This window comes from Eucyclogobius newberryi, unplaced genomic scaffold, assembly GCF_026437365.1.
Source record: "Eucyclogobius newberryi isolate DKJ021-1_F unplaced genomic scaffold, fEucNew1.0.hap1 SCAF_10, whole genome shotgun sequence".
In the NCBI taxonomy this organism is placed as follows: domain Eukaryota; kingdom Metazoa; phylum Chordata; class Actinopteri; order Gobiiformes; family Gobiidae; genus Eucyclogobius; species Eucyclogobius newberryi.
The window spans coordinates 10,703,202-10,725,362 of NW_027315724.1; the positions used below are offsets into that span (position 1 = coordinate 10,703,202).

Sequence of the window (22,161 nt, forward strand, 5' to 3'; positions counted from 1 at the left end):
ACAGAAGATCCAGGACCTCTTCTCTGGTGGGAACCTAAAATCTTTTTCTCAACTCAAGCTAGAATATAACCTCCCGCAGACACATTTCTATCGATATTTGCAGATAAGAAGCTGTATTTTCTAAATTCCATCCTATAAAAATGGCCCTTATAATAATGAACCTGAAACTATTTTACTTAAGGCAGCTCCAATTAAAAAATAAAAGTTTAGGCTATTTGTATAAATTTATGTTTGTCAAACCCATTTTGATAAAAAGTAAAAATCTTTGGAGTGAGGAATAAGAACTCCCAGATAAGAAAGTGTTTTTTGATATAGTTATGAATCCATAGCTGGTACAGTTTCTTCTTTATCATATTTGTGTCCAGTAATTCAATCAAAATAGCTGTTAAAATCGTAAGTTCAGTTGATCAAATTTGAAAACAAACTATCTCTTATGGCAGTCAACATAATAGCACAGTAAACGTCACAAACAAAACATTCTGTACCATTTATTCACTTATTACACGCTTTCTGTCCACTTACACCTGTTATATTTACATGTCAACTTCCACTGCTCAACTAATCTACTCAAGCAGAAGCCTTTGTGGCACAGCTGAGTTTTAGCTCTATTTGGTCATATTATCTCAAAATCTCTGGTCTGAAATCCTCAAGCCCCACAAATGAACCACATTCATCATATCTGTGTCATCAGATCTTGTGGCTTCAGCTTGGCCTTTGATTTAGTCTTAACAAATCATATGAAGGAGGAGACTTATCTTGACCAGAGCAGAAAGAGTCCACATCCATCCTCAAGTGACACTTACACGAAATACATGCAATTTGTCCCTGTCAAGCTCATTAGTGCAAGCCCAGTCATGAGCTGTTTATGTCTAGAGGGAACTGATAATCTAAATGTGTTCAACATCATTAAGTCAAGTAAAGGAATATGTTTTAAATGGACACTTAAAATGATGATACTAAATAGGGCTGCAACAATGAATGGACAAATTGTGCCTAGTCGACTATAAGACCATATTCGTAGTTGTCTTAATAATCGCAATGGTTGTCTGGACTATTCACGCTCTAAAACCCAAGACCTTTTATAACAGACAGCATTATTAAATAAAAATGTAAAAAAAAATCATAATACTCTCGATCTGGAAGGCTTCAGTTACCACATTTGAACCTTTATTTGATTAATAATGTGTATAATGTGCTGTGTATAAGTTGACTACTAAAATAATTATTAGAAAGAGCCTTATTATGAAATGATAATTAAATGATTAAAACATTGTATTTGACACAATATCAAAACATAATTTGCAGTTAGATATGTCTGAAATGTCTGATATGATTCTTTTCACTCTGTTCTAAATAATAGGTCTTAGAAAATCACTACCGGTACTTTGGTCTTGTTTCCTTTGTGTTATGGAAAGCTTGGGTGACTTTTAAAATGTTACCTTATCACTAGTCTTGGCAACATTTCAAAGTTTTATAATTGCTCTTCATCAGCTAAACAGACCAATAACATGCTCTCGCTTTGTTATAATCATCATAATCAAGTTTATAAACTATGGATTTTGAAATAAATAACCTCCAATGGATATCTGTCCCTGTGGTCCTGCCCCAGAGTGAAACTGTTCTGTAGTAACAAACGTGCAGTAGTGATGCTCTGGTTGTGCATTGAGCGGTTCTGCAGTGCAGCTGCTGACACAGCATCTGTCCATGTCTCTGTTCTGTTCAGAGAAAACTCCCAGTCATTGATCCCTCTTTTGATTTCCTGCACACGGCACATTCAGAGATGTACAGTAAATACCATCCTGATTGTGTTGCGTTGTACTGCAGCAGAGTGGGTTCTTGATTGTTAAACTTAGACACTCTGACCGTGTGAATGTAGGAAGAGCAGTCCATCTGGTTTCATACTGAGCTGTGGATATATTTATGTGAAAATGTTCTGTGCTCCAGGTTTCTCTTTCGATTAAACCAGCACGTTATGACTTGATGACTCCACAAAATTAACCACAAGGTCAAAGTCGCTTCTAAAGCATAAGCTGTCAGACAGAATCAATTGCGTAGGAATGGAACGTAGGAAAGATAACTACTATAGATAACTGTTAAATTCTTGGAATGTATAGAGAAGGCCTGATACATCACCACTGCAAATTTTTTTCAATATCTGATTTACCACAGTATTTACAAATGTGAGGATTTTATTATTCCTATCATTTCTATTAACATTTGTGACTGACCATATTTAGAAAGAGCAGTTATTCTTTAATGGAACTCCTCTGAATGTAAAGCTTACTGGTGTTACTATGAAGAGGTATTGAAAGTTGATGGCCATATAAAACATTACAGGTGGAGGTGAAGGAATAAAGGGTTGGTCACGAATGTGTTATAGTTCTTGAAATACAATTAATCTCTCACCCAGTCAATGTTTTATTTGTTGGTAAATTGTCATCATTAATTGCTACACTTTTGTGTTTTATCGTTTCTGTACAGGTTTCGTATCAGCAAGATTAATATTTGGAATTCTGAAAGAAAACAGGAAAATGTATTTCGAGTAGTATCCATGCAATTAAAACCTGAGTAGAAGACAGGTGATTCATTCAGATGCTTATACTGATTGACAGAGCACTTCATGGAGCTATAAACATAGAAAATGTGTGATCAAGGAGAGTCTCTGTTTCCGGGTGAGGTGGGGAACAACAACCATCATCATGCTGGGCCCAGAGAGGGCGCGGGTGATGCTAATGCTAATGATATCCAAAAGGATAATGCAACCAGGACTGAAGATTTGTTTGCTTTGTCTAAGTTGAGGACCACCACCACATCGCAGCAAAGAGCCAACATTTTCGAAGAGAACTCCATATGCGAGGACCTGGCACTGGCAGAATTTGAAATGTTGGAATGTCAAGAACTTGATGACGGAGAAGATTTAGTTGGACTGAAGGAACACAAAGGACTTCCAAAGCAGCTCCATTCAAAAAGCAATACCACAGCACAAGCAGCAAGTAATAATACAGATGAAAAGTCACACGCACAGTCTGAAATAAGCTCAGAGACAGACATCTACTTCACTTGTCTGTCCACAATCTCAGCCATAGAAAGTACCGGGAGAACAACTGAATCCTTGCATGTACCTAATACCACTTCAGAGGTATCTGAAAAGGCCAAGATATCTACAATTCAACCTAAAGATGCGGGCATGAATCTGAATACAGCAGCACATTCTAAAGCACAAATGAGCAATGGGGAATTTCAGGAGAAGAAAAGAGATGGATTCAGAAACAATACTGAAAGTGATAAAAGAAGTGATCATGAGCTCCAAACTCATGTAAACAGCATTGAAAGCCATAGTAAAATGGACAAAGGCACACAAGCAGATGAAACGCCAGCAGTACAGCACCACAGCACAGCAAGTCCAGCCAAAACCGGGATAAGACGCAGTCAGTCCTCCTTGGAACCAAAAGCCACAAATAAGCAAGGCACTTATAACAATGCACTAAAAAAACAGAACTCTTTCAGCTACGGGTTTAGGAAGCAGCCTTCATTTGAGAATTCCATGAAAAAGCCACCATCCTTTGATAACGGCATCAAAAGGAATGGCTCTTTGGAAAACACAGCAGCCATGAGTAATTTAAATTTAGAGCAAAGGAAGCCATGGGGAAGCCCTAGTCGGAATATTACGACTAATACAACGAGAAATGCATCGCTTTCACCAAGAAGAAGGTATTCACCAAACTCACCAGCCAAAGTCCAAAGTGTCAGAGCACCAAGTCAAGAGCGCAGTGATTCCCCCCTGGGTCAAATGATCAAACTGCCAAAGACTTGTCCCAACACGAGTCTCCCCAAATCGCTCTCAATTCCTCAAAAAGAAGAACCCAAGAAAAATGTCAGGCCTAAGATCATCACGTACGTCCGCAAGAATCCTCAAGCCAAATCAGACGTGTCCAACTATGGAACACCAGCAAAGGCTACATCAACGATTACATCCTCCAACATCCTGTTTGATAAATATCGACATGAGATCCAAAAGACAGGCTTTTACCCTCCAGGGGGATCCATGACTGGGAACAAGGCTACAGCAAATACAGGCACAACCGCAAACATCCTGGGCAGCAAGTCAGGAAGTGTCCATGAAGATATGCCTGAGTATAATCAAGAGGTGAGGAAAAATAGAATCATTGCCTTTAGTTATGATTGCCAACAAGCAAGGTTTCTAAAAATGTGACTACATAACTGTCCTGCAGAATGTTTCCCAAGAGGGCAGTAGCAGCGTGTACCGTTCCCCCAGAGCTCTGAGACCTCAGCTGGGGTTAGGGGCCCGACAGCCTGCTGCCAAAAGCAGAGTCCAACAGGCTGCTCAGAGGCCTGGACACACAGAACACGCTGCATCTACACAGGACTACCAGGAGAGAGCAGGTAGACAATATCTTCACCTGTTTTAAAGGAATTTCAATCCGAAGGAAAACATTTGCAGTAGTGGTTGACTATACCCACATACTGCTCTATGAAATGGTATAAAGCTTTTGATCCTCTTTTGCAGCAGAACATCAGAGGCAGTCAGGCGTGGCCAGCAGTCATAAGTCCATGGTGCTGAAGCCGGGGCAGTCAGGTTTGCGCCCCCCAGGTTTCTCTGCTCTGCCTCCGTCCCGCCTCGCCGCCTTTGGCTTCACTCGCAGCTCCAGCGTCTCCTCTGTGTCCAGTAATCAGTCCAACGAGAGTGGCCACAGTGACGCCCTCCGAGTCTCTCGACGTGAGTACGGTTGCTGCCACACTACGTTCAAAACACTTCTGTCTTTTGCAGATTTATTTGACAACATTATACTCCACATGCTCATCTATGACTACTTCCTAAAATTGATCAAATATAGAGAACAACAAGTAGATAAACTATAATCTTACCTTTATCCTCTGCACCAATCTTCAAGACACATACCTTTTACTTGATACAGAGTTTAAACATGCAGTGCTGTTTCCAGCTGTTTCCAAAGTGCTGGACCATGTGCTGGACACTGCAGTATGTTGCCTGGACCACGCTTTGGCCATTATTAGTGCCACACTCATAGCAACAATGCCAGTTTAGAGTGTTCATACCATGGATTGAATGATTATGTTTAAGAATGTGGCACTAAAGCAAAGGCAAGCGAGAAACTCATTTACAATGAATAAAGAAAACCATGTGTGATAAAATACCAGCAGCAGCAGTTCTCTGTGCATATTATTGCTTAATGCTTCAGCGTGTTCTTAAACTTAAGGGGAATCTTTGAGCATTAGCATAAGCTGAAAGGGATACAATTTCTCTATATTTGAAAAGAAGTAGAAACTCAAGGAGAACAATTGGCTGGGAATCTGTTGTTCCCTGTATGGACAGGGAACAACAGATTCTCAGCCAATTGTTCTCCTTGAGTTTCTACTTCTTGAATAAAGAAACCTACACGGTAACCTTCTTTTTCAAAAACTATATCAGAACATCACCAATATCCTGTGTGGACCTTAGTCAAAGCAAGCTGCCAGTGGCTGCTCCGTCTATTAATATTGTTTTCTATTCAAGCTGCTATGCTCACATGTAGGGCTGCAGCTATCGATTATTTTAGCAATTGATTCATCTATCGATTTTTTCTTCGATTAATCGATGAATCGGTTAATTTTTTTGTACAATCCGTAAACCATTTAAAAGCATATTAAATCGTTTTTTAAATAAATGGTATAGTTCATTGTAATAAACAAATAACACATTGAGTTTCTGCCTAAAAAAAAACACATTTTATTCTTAATTTCACATAAGTTTGTCCCCAAAACAGCAACATTTCACTTCACCAGTCCAAGTGTTCTGTTTGAACATAAATAATATATAAAGAAAATACATAAAGGGCTAATTACCTTGTCACCAGACTGTTTGTAACAGTTACAGTATGAATTCATCTGTGTTTCTGTCACATAACTTAAAATAAGACATTAGTTTGTAAAACATTGTGTGAGACAGTGATGCTGGTGTTTGGAGCGGTGGCTCTACATTTAGCATTTTGTCACTTTACGGCGTTGGCTCCGCGTCATCGCGGACTTTCTGTTTCACATCAGATTATTATGATGGTCGTGGTCCCCCTGCTGTTTCCATAGATGTGTTGACCGCCGAGTTGACCGTTTCAAGGCACCGCAGACGAGCGTGTGGCATGTTTGAAACGTACAAGTGTGACTGGGAAGCAGACTGTGGAGCGCGAGTGTGGAGCGGGGTCCGGGGTGGCGCGGTGAGGACACGTGGGTGCTGGGGCGGGCGGGACGCTGGGGCGGGCGGTGCGCGGAACTAGTGGTGGTTGCTCGCGGCAGCTTGCGGCACCTGCTCTTTCACACAACAAAACTCCCGGTCGCACCTATAATAGATCCATGTGTCTCACTCGTGAGTTTAAAACACGCCGCTCTCTCTGTTGCGCTCCAGCTGCTTCAGGAAGAAGCTCCGCGGGAAACAAAAGGGCCACAAGTCGTTCCGTGCGCTCCGCGCGCCACAGATTCACGTGTTTTTAATACAATATGTAAATTAAACGAAGCATCGAATCAATAAATAATAATCAAAGCTTTTTTGTAATCGAATTATTTGATTAACTCGAATAATCGTTGCAGCCCTACTCACATGCTTCTCCTCTCTTAAAGATGTAATTTTTGGAGCAGTTTTACACTTCTTTTTGTTAAGTGAGTGCTGCTGACGGGCAGATTTGAAGTCAATGTTGACATCTGCTCAGGGTTTTATATGTTCCCATGTGGATTCTGACACATTTAGCTCTCCTCTGCCTTCTGTGTATTGGCACTTAACCCAGAGGTGTTACCTTGAACTAAATTTGGTTTTAGTTTGTGCTACAACTAAACAAGTTGACAAATTATCCAGGGCCAAACCGGCTTGCCAATGCACAATCCCAGGGCTCAGATTAAGGATTTTCTCTTGTATAGCAGTGCTGCTAAACAATCCATTAATTTTTTTTAATTTGTATAGACATTTGATAAGTTGCAAAGCAAAACATGAAAATTACTAACAATCAATATTTTCTATTGATGTAACAAGATTATTTATTTCAAATGTATTTGTAAGTATTCTATTTTACCGTTTACAAATTAACTTTTAAACACTATATTAATTAACATCAAGTCAGATGGCCTCATTTACAACTTTCTTCCATATCATTATCAGATGACTATTTGCATGAGTCTCATTTACATATTCATTGTCTTTACACTCACAAGTTTGAGCTGTTTGTATCAGAATGAGTTCTCTTACGGGTCTGGATTTTTCCAGACACAACATGTCTTGGTTTTGTCCTGGACATGAGTGAGTTTGACCCCCCCAGAAGCCTGTTCTAGTCTGAAAACGGGAGAGCGGGAGGAGCCACCAGGAGAGTGGGAGGAGCCACCGGGAGAGTGGGAGGAGGGACACGAGGGGCTTTGATGAGCGACGAGGGACTTTGATGAGCGCCCCGTCTCGCTCATGGATCTATTATAATATCTGGATAGGGTATGGCTAGCCGCAGCATGTCGTTACAACCCCCAGTGGCCACTCCATTGGTACTGCAGCCAAAGAAATCCCGCGGCCCAGAAAGGTTTTTTACCCTCGAGAACGAAAAACTGCTCGTGTTCAGCTGTAAAAGCACCTAGAGCTTTCAAAAATATCGGATATAGCGACAATTCTTACCTATTTTTGGGTCATTGACTTTTTTTAATTTTAAGATTGTTCAGTTGTCTTTAAAACGCATTCTAAGCTGGTAGCTTCGGCTACGCTCTAGCGCGCCGCTCTAACCCAGCTCGTGACCGTTTAGACCAATCAGAGCGCGTGTAGGTGAAGTGAATGGGCCGAGATGCCTTGAAATAGCCCAAATGCCACAACTGAGCTACAGGCGTAAAAATATGGATCTATGAGTTTAATAACTGATCAAATCATGGAACTAATGACCACCACGGATCTGAGGGCCGTGGATCTACTGCTCAGAAGCGATGTCTTTAAATAGTTTTGCCTGAAAAACTGAAAGAACGTGAGAAATGCTGCGGAAAGAAAGTGAGGAAATGGAACGTTTTGCCGAGTATAAATTTATGATGTTACGTTTCGTATCCATCAGTGTTTTATCTGTATGACACAAGCAGCATAAATACTGACTTCATCATGACTTTAGCATAAATACTGACTTTATCATGACTTAAGCATTTTTTGTGATACATTTGACATGTTGTAGAATGATTAGCATTTGGCAGATAAAAAAATCCGTGATTTAAGAAATCAATCTTAGATCATACGTTTCATGTACTTAAGAATCAGAATTATTTCCATTGTCAGAGAAAAAGTTTACAAACTAGACATTTTTTATGGTTTTATATTTATTTGCGATAAACCACAAAACACTGAATAATAACACTAAAATATTGAGTCATGACAATAAATAGATTTTGGTCAATACATATACAAAATGTACAGTTTTGCACTATGTATATAATATCAAACTGGCGTGTAAAAAACAAATTGCATTAATAATCAAATGTTCTGATGTAAAAGTGAAGAAGCAGCAGCTTTAGACCATGAGCTGGATTTAAGGCGAAGCTCATATTTTAATAGAGTGAAAACGGCTTGATTTAATGACGACGCAGTGACAGCTGCTCTCTGCTCTCTCCTCACCTCGTGTTCTGGTCAACTTTTTCAAAATCCTTCAGTTTTCTTAAAACCAGTAGTTTAATATTTCGCTTTATCTCACACTGGGCTTTGCGCTGCTCTTGTAACTCTCTGATTGGTCAGCGCAATCACGTGGTATGGAAACTTGGGCCGCACGTCGCTGGAGAGCTAAAGGCTAACTGGCGACATGCGACACTGAGCAACTCCTATTGACTTGAATGGGCGGCCATCTTGGCTGCTGGGGGCTTGGTCTCGCTGCGCTCGTGAAAGCCCCTCATCGCCCTCGGCGTGCCGTTGTCTCCTCCCGCTCTCCCATTTTCAGACGCCGCTATCAGCGGGACCTCGTCAAGTCAACACAGCATCCTACAATGTGTCATGCCGTTGTTGACGATCGATTGAGGCGCTTTGGTTATACAATTGAACATAAAGTTTGTATCGCAAAAGCTGCAAATCAATTTTGACGAATGCATTTGAGAGAAATTGCGTTGCATTTTGCGACGCGATACCGCTTATTCTGAGCCCTGAATCCTGTCAGCTCACTGTAATAGCTAAGTAGGCCAGGGCCTGGTATTTGGATGGGGGACTGCAGTGTGGCGCTAGATGAAATGCTGTTGTGTCCTTAGGCAAGACACTTCATCCACATCGCCGAGCATGGATCAGGTGTGTGAGTGAATGACCGGAGGGGGTGATGGCACACATTGGCAGCTTCTCTTCCATCAGTCTGATCCAGGGCAGCTGCGGCTATAATAGAATCTTACCTCCACCAAGTGCGTTAATACATACAATGTGAAGAGTCTTTGAGTGTCTAGAAATGACATTTTTTCTTTAAACATTCAGTTTTTTCCCTCATTTTAGATTCCCCTTCCCTAATGTTGTTGTTGTTGTTGTTGCTGCTGCTGCTGCTGCTGCTGCTGCTGCTGCTGCTGCTGATGATGATGATGATGATGATGATGATGATGATTTCTGAGAAACAAAATGAATGAAAATGAACCTGTATGTGCCTGTACAATCCTGTGTGTTATGGGTGCCCCTCTGTTCCTGATTTGATCAGAACATGAATGGGTGGGACTGCTCAGGCAGAACCTGTTTGAAGTTTAGAGCGAGCTCACTATATTTTAGAGATTACAGATGATTTAAAGATGAGTAACTGCAGCTGAACCAACCTGATGCATGATGTGGATTTGGACCAAATTATCCAGTTATCCTTTTTTTCTATTTTGATATCCAAAAACATTATTTTTACGCTTTACTCAGATACATGGTTAACTTTTTTAAATGGTTGTTTCCAGTTATTCAAGAACCTAGTCAGAAGTCAGGTAAATGAGTTAATTTATTATGTTTTTTTTAAATCAATAGCATCATTGACTTTGTTACTGAGATGAGATGTTTTCTACAGACTTAATATTTACATTTTGGAGGACAAGGTGTGTCTCTAGTGCATATTCATGTTGAGACTTGGAACTAGTGCGCTCTGATTTTTGTTTCGTTTTTAGTACATATTTTTTATTCTTAGTTTTGTCATATCATAGTTGTGATATTTGTCTGGAATAGAAACGTTCTTGCTGTTACCAGTGTTGGGAGTAAAGTGCTACAAACGTAACAAATTACAATATTATATTGCATTTTTCAGTAACACAGTAATATGACGCATTACTACAGTGGTCCCCAAACTACGGCCCGCGGGCCACATCCGGCCCGTTGGGCCTTTCAATCCGGCCCGCCAAGTTCGTCCAAGTTATATTAAAAATGTAAAAAATATATATATATTTTTCTTTTTTGCCATAGGCTTTATTAGACAGTAGAAAGAAAGGAAGGGGAATGATGAGAGAGAAAGGAGGACATGCAGCAAATGTCGGAGTCGGGATTCAAACTCACGATACTATGGCTGGCCGTTCATTTTACCTTTCGCCTGTAATGCCCACATTTCCCCAAGAGATGGCCACTGTTCCCTCTAAGCTGCGCGCCTGCGCAGCTGCGCACTACTCGCACATAGTGCACTGCTCGCACTTAGTGCGCGCACAAGAAAATCTATTGGCCACCGGGGCCAATCAAGCAGGAAGCGCAAGTGTTTGACACACTGAAGAAGACTCTTGTGGACAGTAGAAGCCAGTAGATAATTAATCATTATTTAATGCATTTGGAAAACAATTTGTACATTGAGCCTTGCATTTGTTGCTTTGTTACAAGTTACAGTTCAAATCTTGTGTGTAATTTATAGTAATTCATTAGTTCACACAAACACACCATATGTGACTCGCCACGGCAATTGTCGGACCATGTCGGCGTCGGTGAAACTGAGAAAAACAGCATTTTACTTTTTTTTTCCCAAATTTGTGATTTTCATTTTTTTGCAGAATGTGCTAGTTGAAGTTATGAATAAGCCCCTGTGTGCTTCAGATAACACTATTGGTTGTCTTAAACGTATACATTAAGCTGTTAAAAATGTGGAGTTTTCTGGTCTTTTTCCTGCTCTCCTGGGGGGCGTCACCTTTTTCTAGCCAACGTGTTGTTTACATTTTCCACCAATCAGCTGTGATCCGCATGGCTACAGCTGCGTGCTCCGTGCTCATTACTCCAGACCGTCTGCAGAGCACAGTCTTCAGAGCTTACATTTCCTGGACTACATTGCAACGGAACTGTTTACTCAGGTACACTTTTGCTTTACTACTAAATTATTGCTTTAACGCTGTGTTTTAAGGCAGTCTCGTGATCACTTTAGAATCTTACTTGTCTGCTCCGGTGGAGCTAATGCTAAGCTAACATGTTGCTTCAGTGCACTCTGCAATACGGGCTTAATGTGACTACTTGCTGTTATCACCATGTTATCGGGTTATTTTTCGGCGTGGGTTGGCCCGTGGGTTGTGTGGGTCGTGCTTTGTGTCTGTTTTATCGTGCTAAACCGGCTGTTACCCCCACAGCCCGGAGCTAAACGCAGCTATTCGGAGCTAAGTTGTAAGCTAAACTTTGCTATGTTATCGGGTTATTTTTCGGCGTTTTGTCTGTACAAATTATATACTTATGTAGTATTTCTTGACCCGTGGGTCGTGCTTTGTGTCTGTTTTATGGTGCTAAACCGGCTGTTAGCCCCACAGCCCGGAGCTAAACGCAGCTATTCGGAGCTAAGTTGTAAGCTAAACTTTGCTATGTTATCGGGTTATTTTTCGGCGAGGGAAGAGAAAAAAACTACAACTCCCGATTCCACTTCTGGTCACGTGGCTTACGTACGTTGCACGTCACGCACGCACTGCGTCACTCGAACCAATCACGCGCTTGCCTGGCCATTATCAGCTTCCTGTGTGTCTCTCTGTGCACGGTGTTGGGAGAGACAACAGGACGGCTGAACCAGGTAAGCTTTGCGACTAAAACACCCGCTTTTAATCACTTTAATGTGCGCCGGTTTTAAACTCGAGTGTATGTTTATGTTTTGGTGTGCTGTTCTGCAAGTGTTTTGCTTTTACGAGCAGTGTTATCTCAAGTGAGCTAGCTAGCATCGCTAGCCGAGGGCAGATGTCCCAATATCTCCGCGTTTTGCATCTTAAATACACCGTTAACGTCACAATGTGAACTGTTATCTGTGAAGCGTGTTATTCCCATATTACTGTTAACCCTAATCCTTTTATCCCCCTTTTCAGAATTGGCAAAGACACCCTGACTGACATGACCTGTCTCTACGTGAAGTCTGCTAAGGAGCGTGGTAAGTGTAAAACATTATTTTGGTGATTTTCGTGTTTTAATGATTAGAGTATAATTAACCATAAGCAACATCTGTTTTTCAGGTGAGCCTGCAGTTTGTACATCAAGCTTCAGATCACTGTGGAAACAGCTTCTCCCACACATCAGAAGCTGCAGGCCACGCACAGATTATCAAGCGAGCATACATGAAGACCAGGGTTGACACTTTGGAAGACATCGCTGAGGTTAGTTTATATTATTTGACTACTGTAATGTGTAAACATTAGCCTGGCAAAACTTCAGTGCTGCTCTCTGCTTAAGATATGTTTCTTCTGTTCTCATTTTTTTACAGTGTCGCCCTTGTCATCAGGTAGTGGAAAACAGCTCTCCTGAGTCTCACCTCAGTATCCCACAGCTTGTTGGAACGGCGGATGGCAAAGTGTTTGTCAAGAACTTGGACTGGCAGAAGTATCTGAGTCCCTTCTTCAGACGGCTTCCAAAGATCAAGAGTTATCAGCACTTCAAGTATTTATATTGAAACTCTCACATTGTGTTAAAAAAAAAAAAAATAGTTAATGAGTGTTTTATGTGAAATAGTTAGCCATTTCTTAATGTCCTGTTATTTGTTTACAGCTTTGATGCCAAGAGCCGAGAGTCACAGCACAGAAGAGTGCACAGACGAAGAAATAAATGGTCACATTTATATAGCGCTTTTCTACCGTCAAGGTACTCAAAGCACTTTACATCAAGGAACCAGTCACCCATTCACACACACATTCACACCCCAGATATACGCAGACACTGGGGGGCAAGTTGGGTTAAGTGTCTTGCCCAAGGACACAACGGCAGTATTCACATGAGGCAGCTGCGATCGCACCGCCAGTGGATCTGACCGCTCTGACTGAGCGGGGAGTCGAACCGCCGACCTTTGGATCAGAAGACGAGCACTCTACCACTGAGCTACTGCCGCCCATAAGAAGAGGATGAGGATGTGATCTCTGATGTAATTGGACTCTGGTGGTGTACATATCATATCTATTATCTCATATCTCATATATTCAAAGCCATGGACCCGTTGCATTTCGTATACCTGGCCCTGGCATCTGTTTATAAGAGTTCTTCTATTAAGAGTGTTTTTTAAACTTCCTATAAGTTACTGTCCTTTCCCCCTGTATCTACTGCGTTGAAACATTAAAGGTTATCTTATCTTATCTTATCTTTTGTTGTTTGTGTTGCACTGAATCACCTGTGAATTATGTTTATCGTCAAATGCAATGAACCCTATTCTCATTCTGATTCTTTGATTCTATTCGGGGCCTTTTGTAATCCAAGTATTTCCATTTTAATATAGTAACTTCTAATTCTGATTCAAGTCCAGTTACCATCAATAACAACACTCCTCTTGAGTCTTGAGTGACAGCTGTAGGGGGAGGTGGTGTCAGTGTGACAGGGGGGAGGGCTTATCTCAATGAGATGCAAATGAGCCCCCCTGTGACTCTGGGCTCACTCCGGTGAGAAACTTTGGAGGCCGTTTTCTCAGTGAATGGGTTTGAGAGTTGTAACATTCAAATGACCACAACTTACTCAAATATTATCAGATCTACATGAGTGAGACATCATTGGAAAGCTTTGAATTCACACTCTCAGAATCTGTGAATAACTCAAAATGTCTCCGGGTAGACATGTAACTGGATTGGCCACGGTCAGTCACATATTTTCCTGGCCCGGCCCCTCGGCCAAATTTTAGAACCCAATGTGGCCCTCAAGTCAAAAAGTTTGGGGACCACTGCATTACTGAGTAGATAATGGCAAAATATTACTCGTCACAATCTCTGAAATGCCAGTTACAAAGGCATTTTATTAGGGTGCCTTTTATGCAGCGCAGAGAACACCTTGAAAAGAACTTTAGACTGACCGCTCCTCCCCAGCCTATAAGCGAACCAAGCAACCGCTTAGGGGCCCCTGAAGGCTTGGGATCCTAACTAACTCCAAAGTGTCCTTGAAGAGTGTAGAAATATTTACTGTGTTCATTTTAGTTTTCTTCAAAACGTGCGCCAAGTGGCTGTAATTGACACAAGGAGCTGTGGATCTGAGCAGCCTGAGCCTAGGTCTGGCCTACTGTGTGTGATCAATGTATCATTGTAAATCAGAGGTGGGGAGAATAGCCAATAATTGAATTCAAGTAAGAGTAAATTTACCGTTACTTCAAAATAATATGACTCAACTAAAGTTGGTGTAAGCCCTCCTTGTCCAAGAGTGTTCCTTTAAAGGAAAATATTCGGTAGTCATCTGGACATTGTTAGAGCTTCACGAAATGACTCAGGTAAGATTAAAAAGTATTTGGGGGAACTATAACTCAAGTAAGAATAATTGTAAGAGTAACTGTCTAAACATAACATCTGATTTATTAGAAGTTTATCTAACTGTAGCAACAAAAAACAAAAAAGTCACTAAAGCTGGTAATTTCAAAGGATAGACACAAAAATTTGAAAAACAAAATTCCATCTGATGGAACGGTGAAAGAAACACAACAATTTTGTTCAAATCATTTCATGCTGTCAACATAGTTCCTCACTTGTAGATTTGTGACTCGCCACCCTAAAAACCACCACAAGTCGGCCCCGACGAAACAGCCCCGACACAACTTATTCAAATATTATCATATGTACAATACTATATTGAAAATTAGGAACCACAAATGTGTTGAACTACAAAAGTAATGTGATTAGTGCAACATTTTACAGTAATGTTGTAATACTGATAATGTATTACAATGTCAGAGTAACTTGCCCAGTACTGGTTGTTACTGTTACTGCTTGCAATATATATAATGGCCATAAGAGTTGTTATAAGCCCTTTTAAATTAGGTTTGTTTGGTGTGACAAATATCAGTCATTAGAAGTTAAGTAGCATCTAAAACTTCAGTGACATATTGTTGAGCGCCTTTGATTCATTCATCATAGCCTCTTCACACTTAAGACTCCAGGGGACCATACTGTAACTGCACTGATTCTGTTTCATTGGCTTAAGGGGTAACATAGAACTAACCCCAGCTGTATCCGACATAAGGCCACTTACTCAATACTTTTGTAATACTAACACACAAATCAACAATAGCAGCAGAGAGAGAGAGATTCAAGACAGTTTCCTGGAAAACATAGTGCATGTATAGCTTAGTTATTTGTATTTTGAAGTATTGTATTTGAATGTGTAGTGACAGTTGCTAAATTGGGGTAACCAAGAATCAATCCATCTGTATATTTTTAATTCAAACAATCTGGTGAATCAGTTATTATGTCTCTTCTCTAGTGCAACAACACCCATCCTCAGGTGTGTATTTAAGAAAAGCACTGAGCGTTCTCTGTGTAAGTCGCATGTGGAACAAAAGCCTGTGCCAGTCCCAGCAGAATACTGTGCTGCAGCAGGACAGTTAGAGACGTCCCACAGGAGGCTTCGCACAGGCCCGAGGCAGTCGCTCTAAAATCAGCCCCTACTGAAGACTACATCAAAACAGTTCAAACTGATTCTGTTATTACAAGTATTGTGCACAATGTGAAGTGAACTTGACTATGCTAGAGCTGTATCACAACTATTGATCCAGGAACTGAATAATGAATGACAGGACATTTATCTGTCATCACAGCCAAAACTGATTTAGAGCACAGATGGCAGTATTCTTTTAAATGTGTTTAAATCAATGACATTAGCAGCGGATTATTTACACACCTAAAATCTAATTTGACCCCAAACCTTAACTTGGAACAGAATATTGTATTTGTGTCTGGTGCAGTTTGGTAAAATGAGTGTCAGAGCTGCATTAAATTCTAAAGCTGAATACAAATGTTTTGTTTTTTTGCTTATAATCCTCCAATACCTCCACACTCAGCAGCCAGGGGCACAAACAACTGCTGTGATTTATTAAATGTTTCCCTGTTCTTTGTTTTGAAGAGTTGCAGCATTTGAGTTGAATAATCGCTCAAAACCCTGGTTGTTTTCTAAACTGTAGACACATTTTGAAATCTGAATCGTGTGAGACACAAAAAAGGTATCGTTATGATTTAATTTGGGAAGAAAGTTGAGCCTCAAAAACAGATTAATTATGTGTTTACAGCTACCATCAGAAGGTGAGATTGACAGGTGGATTGGTGCAGCTGCTGCAGTGATGAGGTCGCTGCATCATACTGTTGTGGTGAAGAAGGAGCTGAGTCGAAAGGCAAAGCTCTCGATTACCAGTCAGTCTACGTTTCTACCCTCACCTATGGTCATGAGCTTTGGGTAATGACCGAAAGGACAAGATCGCGGATACAAGTGTTCGAAATGAGTTTCCTCCGCAGGGAGGCTGGGCGCTCCCTTAGAGATAGGGTGAGGAGTTCAGTCACACGGGAGGAGCTTGGAGTAGAGCCGCTGCTCCTCCACGTTGAGCTGAGCCAGCTTAAGGTGGCTCGGGCATCTGTTCTGGATGCTTCCTGGGCGCCTCCCTGGGGAGGTGTTTCGGGTATGTCCCACCGGGAAGAGGCCCGTGTCTGTGGAGGAGGAAGTCTGAGAGTCCCTGCTTAAACGGTATTCAGACCGCGGCATCCAATTCGCGCCTGACGCAGGTGTTGGGACTGTCGGATTCAATATAACTGAGAAAACCAGACAGGTCTTGGTCGTATGAAGAAGAATTTATTTCCCTAACAATTACAGACTAAAACAAATTGAAGCCGCAAGCTGTCCCTCACAGACGGTCTGCTTGGAAAAGTTTTCCCTCACACACACAAGACAAAGAATATGAATATTCATGAAGGGTGGTTCTTCTCGGGACCAGCCTCTTGGGACTTTCCACGGAGATGCTTTTTCTCTGTCTGTTCCTAATAATATTTGGACCACAACATGACCATATAGGGGTCAGGAAGCAGGTGGTATTACTTTTGGCCGAGACAGTTACGACACTAGGAGTTCGCTATACCTGACCTTGGATCTATAAGAGAAGCAGACAGAGCAAGAATATATTTGCTGTGTGCGTGCGTGCGTGCGTATGTGGGTGTGTGTGTGTGTGTGTGTAGACATTGTTGGTTTATCTTGCTTTATGTATACTAAACAATGGAAAATAAGATACAAGGATTGACCATGATTTTCGTGGTATTTTGCTTGTGATTGAAGTAGGTAATTATATCTTGGCTTTGCAGATGCAGTATTTGTTAGCGTCCAGGTTACTCCGGATTCCTTTTGAGAATGAAAAGTTGGAAAACAAGTGTGTTAGGGTCTATCTGTTGGATAGACCCTTTAAAGTTTAAAGGGTCTATCCAACAGATTAAACTAATGTTTTGTTTACAAATGATTAAAGTTTAAACATTTGTGAACAAAACATTAAAATATTCCAGAAACATGATGGGATTTCTACAGAGAAACTGGGATTAAGCACAGGATATCACAAAATTTAAAACCACTCAAATTCATGTGAGTGATATCAGATCCTGCTTTAATGAAATGTAACAGTTGCATTTTTCATTAGGCGAGAGTTTTTAATAAGGCTGCCCCAAATAAATTGTATTTTTGCTGTAACCCGACCCAAACTTTTTCAAGTTGTTCGGTAGGTCAATTCTTATTTTTTTTACTTTGAAGGCAAAAAAAGATCCAAATCATCGCCATTTTTTGACTCAGAGTGACCGCCAGGGGTCAGGCTTCAACAGTCAATGGCGGAAAACGTCTCGATCAACCCGATTGAGACAAAATCTTCCGATTTTAAGATATTTCAATCGACCTATTGTACGCCGTTATCCTTTATTTTGGTAGCGAAGGCGAGCGGGGGGAACATGCCGAACATGCGGGGGACACGGGCGCCACCATGTTTGTTGTGATTACGCTGCTGGGCTGTTTGCCTCCCAGAATGCAAAGCGCAGGTCAAATTTAACATGAAGCCACACCATGATGCAGGGAACGACATGAGCGATGGCGAGCCCAGTGGCGCTGACAGAGGCAAACCAACAAATAGAAGGAAATACAGGTTCACTCCTGCATGGTCTGTTCAATACAGAAGCATATGGAGGACAGGAAAAGTTATAGTTTATGCGTCGTGCAATGCGTTATTTGTCCCTTGGGATGAAAGAGAAGTTGACCAGCGCTACTTAATTATTCTACACGACGCTTTTGGAAAGAACGGTTGGTGAGTTGGCAAAATATTCGAAAAATAAAAGAATTTGGCGTCTTTTCCACAAAATGCTGTTTTTTGTTTTTTTTTCAGTTTTATACCGGGTCGGTCGGGTTACGGCAAACAGACATATTATTTTGCTCAGCCTAAGTTGTTTCGCGAGCCCGCCGACTTAAAAAAAACTAAAATCTGAAAAAAAAGAAGAAAATAATAATAATAATAATAACTTTTATTTATATAGCGCTTTTCAGTGACCCAAAGACAATCAACAATGTTTTCGTTGATATCGTTGATGAAGTAATCACTTTTTGTAGTCTACTTTATTGTGCAGTTAGCCAACATTTAATCATAATTATTATGAACAGTCTGCACACCTGTGGTGCATCTTTTATCTTACATAATTTACTTTTTGCTGGAGCCATCTTTTTTGAAGGCATTTTTGTACACCGCTCAGTATAATAAGGGTTATTTTCAATTTTTTGCATTGATAATTATGTATATAATGTAGAGAGGTGGTTGTAGGGCCTATATTCTAAGAATCCAAGAAATGTATTTAGAATAACATTATATTTTTAAATTCAACTCTGACTTCTGGATGGTAGAGATGTGATTTGATAACGTGAAAATTGTATTTTTATTCCGTCGTCCCCTCTTAAAAAATGCCAAGGAAAGTCCGTGAAACAATGAATTAAAAAACTCTCACCTTATTTGTGTAATATGTAGGGATGTAACAATAACCAAAATACTGTGATGGTACAGGGTTCAGAATAAGCAGTATCGCAATTTCTCTCAAATGCGATGCATTTGTCATAAAAAATGGTGTTTGTATCGCAGCTTTTGCGATACAAAAATGCGTGTTCAATTGTGTAACCAAAGCGCCTAAAAGTACTGATCACTCGTCAATCAATCGTCAATAACGGCATGACACATGTAGGACGCTGTGTTGTCCCGCTGCTGTCTCAGATCGCGAGTCTGAAAGTGGGAGGAGCCACGTGCGGTAAAGTTTGCGTCAGATTCAGACTTCCGAGGTCAATAGCTCCCATACGCAAAAGTCTTTGCAGATCATACACAGCCAAAATATTCATATTTACACTGCCAAGTGACTAAGACCTTGTTTTTAACAATCAGATGCGTATTTTGGGCTCAGTGAATTACACTGATCCGAATGTGCAGACGGAGCCGAGAGGAGTGCTTAGGGACCGTCATCAAATGTGCAGCTGGAGCCGAGACGAGAGTACTTAGGGACCGTCATCAAATAGCAAAACGAAAAATGGAATGGAACGTCAAATAGACCGGTACAATCTGAATAACGCATAAAATACACTATGATGGACACCACAGCAACCTTAATTTTTCCATCAGAAGCTTAATACATATTTTTTTGTGAGTGTAATGACAATTAATATGTAAATAAGACTCCTGCAAATAGTCTTCTGATTGATGATGATATGGAAGAAAGTTGTAAATAAGGCCATATGACTTTGTGTTGATTAATTTGTTCTACAACTAATTTTATTTGCAAGTTTTCTGTTTTATTTAAAGAAAAAATATTTAAAAAGTGTTTAAAAGTTAATTTGTTAAGATTTTTTTTTAAATAGAATGTTTACAAATACATTTTCAATAAATAATCGTGTTATATCAATGGAAAATATTGATTGTTAGTCACTTTCGTGTTTTGCTATGCAATTATGAAATTGCTATACAAATTTCGAAAAATTAATGGATTGTTTAGCAGCACCGCTATACAAGTGAAAATCCTTAATCTGAACCCTGTGGTATTGTAAAAGGTTTCACAGTAATATTGTGGGCTAATATATGAAATTACAAGCTTGTTGATTGGGAACTACACTGCCTTGTCCTAAAAAAGTGGCCACAAGAAAAAAGGGGCACACACATTTAGCTAAGATTACAGCACACATTTGCTGTGACATAGTTTCAATAAGCTTCAATAATATGTGTCTGACCGTGGATAAATATTATTAAAAAACTTTTAATATTATTAAAAGATTTATTTCCATCCAGTGTTGCATTATTCTTCACACAGAGAGAGTGACCACTGCACAAAGCCTTCTCCAGCTCGTCCCAAACACTCTCACTGGGGTTCAGATCTGGAGTAGATTAGTTTTCTGCTTCTCCTTAGATGTTTTCTCTGCTCGATGCCAATGATTTGACCCTTCTCAAACACACTGAACACGGGATTTGTCTTTCCACATGGTTGTCACTCACTGCATCAGTTGGATTTAAATACCGTTGCAGCTGAAAAATCATCACCATTCAGCAGTTATCCAGTGGGGCAGGTAGTGTACATTACAATACATTGTAGAAAAACATTCAGTTGTATCTTCTGGACTCTGTTTTTTGGAAAAACAAAACGTTTCGACTCTCATCCAAGTCATTCTCAATCTGCAGATTGACTATATCTGAAACTTTTTCTACAATGGAACTCTCACAAACACTTGTCAAGGTCTTCAATAGCTCAATAAATGTTGAGGTGTGAACATTTTGATTGCATCATAGAATGAGATTTGCATATTGCTGCACCCCTAGTAATAAGAGATTAGACACTTACAAATACAGAAAAGTCGAGCCCACAATAGTTACATACTTTACCACAAATTATGCTTTTATGAAGCTCAAAAAAGTATGCTGGGGAACTGACAGTAATACCCTTGAAATTCAAAATGTTGCTTATTTTTTTGCTGTCAAGATGTAAACCCATTAGCCTCGAGCTCTGATGTCCGTTAATCATTAAACATTGACTTTTATCTAGTCACTTAGCCTCCACTGGCCTCCATTCTGATGACAGAGCATTTTAAAGAGGCTAATGCAGAATGTACATATTTTTCTGGATTTGGATTTGGAGATATTTGTTGGGTAGATTTTTAGATTTTATGTATCACCTTCCAATGTAACCCTTTGATTTCCTTGTCTTCTCTGCAGACCCCAGCAGCGGCAGTGATGACGCCCCTCTCTACAAAGCCACAGTGCCCCCTGCTGACACAGCCCCTACAGCAGGACGTCCCCATCCGCCGAACGCCCCGAGCCTGCAGCGGCGCTCTCTGCCTCCACAGCGCAGCTCCCCTCTGCGTAAGGCCCTCCCAAACACATAACTCTGAGGATTAAGTGTTGAGACTATCAAAGAAGCACCAAAACATGGATGTGAAAATTGAAAAAGCTAATACAGTAAATTATCTCAAACTCAAATTTGTAAACCTTGAAATGCCTTCTTGCACATCACTTTCTTAATCCCTGGGTGGCGCTTTTGTGTTTGTGTTTTACTGGCCAAACAGTGATAGGACACATTAAATGTTAATATTGAGGTAGGCCAATGATCATTAGGCCTTTGGTATAAAACTTGTAGTTCTTTAGCTTTCTTACTTTTACTGAATGTTTGAAGACTTTATGGTGAGTTAAGATTATTCATAACTCAGTAGTTATGATTATACAGGTCACAATCATAAGAACAATAAAATAATGACTGTGAGAAGTCTTTTTAATTCAGGCTATACTTTTGAAAATTACACCTAAATTATGAGGATTTTTGTAATTTTTTTTTAATTAAGAATGATTTCATGAAACTAACTTTTGGTTATTGAGTCAATATTGTTAATAATTGTAAAATTGCAAAGTTTCTTCTCCCAACAATTGTATCTATTCGTTTGTGATTTTGACAAAAAACGAATTTTAGCATGATCTCAATATCAATATTCAGACGATATTTGAACAATACATG

The 22,161-nt window shown here is 40.3% G+C and overlaps 1 protein-coding gene across 4 annotated transcripts in view; it reads left to right on the forward strand.

The window, feature by feature from the left end:
• mtus2b (microtubule associated tumor suppressor candidate 2b) overlaps positions 1–22,161 on the forward strand; it is a 43,548-nt gene that overhangs the window by 3,002 nt on the left and 18,385 nt on the right. For 3 of the 4 annotated variants that reach the window (XM_072460528.1, XM_072460543.1, XM_072460536.1), the window contains exons 2-5: positions 2,482–4,147; positions 4,233–4,404; positions 4,529–4,738; positions 21,369–21,515. In XM_072460528.1, the coding sequence (XP_072316629.1) occupies positions 2,642–4,147; positions 4,233–4,404; positions 4,529–4,738; positions 21,369–21,515 (2,035 nt within the window). In that variant the 5' untranslated portion in view covers positions 2,482–2,641. The remainder of the gene's footprint in view (positions 1–2,481; positions 4,148–4,232; positions 4,405–4,528; positions 4,739–21,368; positions 21,516–22,161) is intronic. The other variant, XM_072460551.1, reaches the window with a different exon arrangement.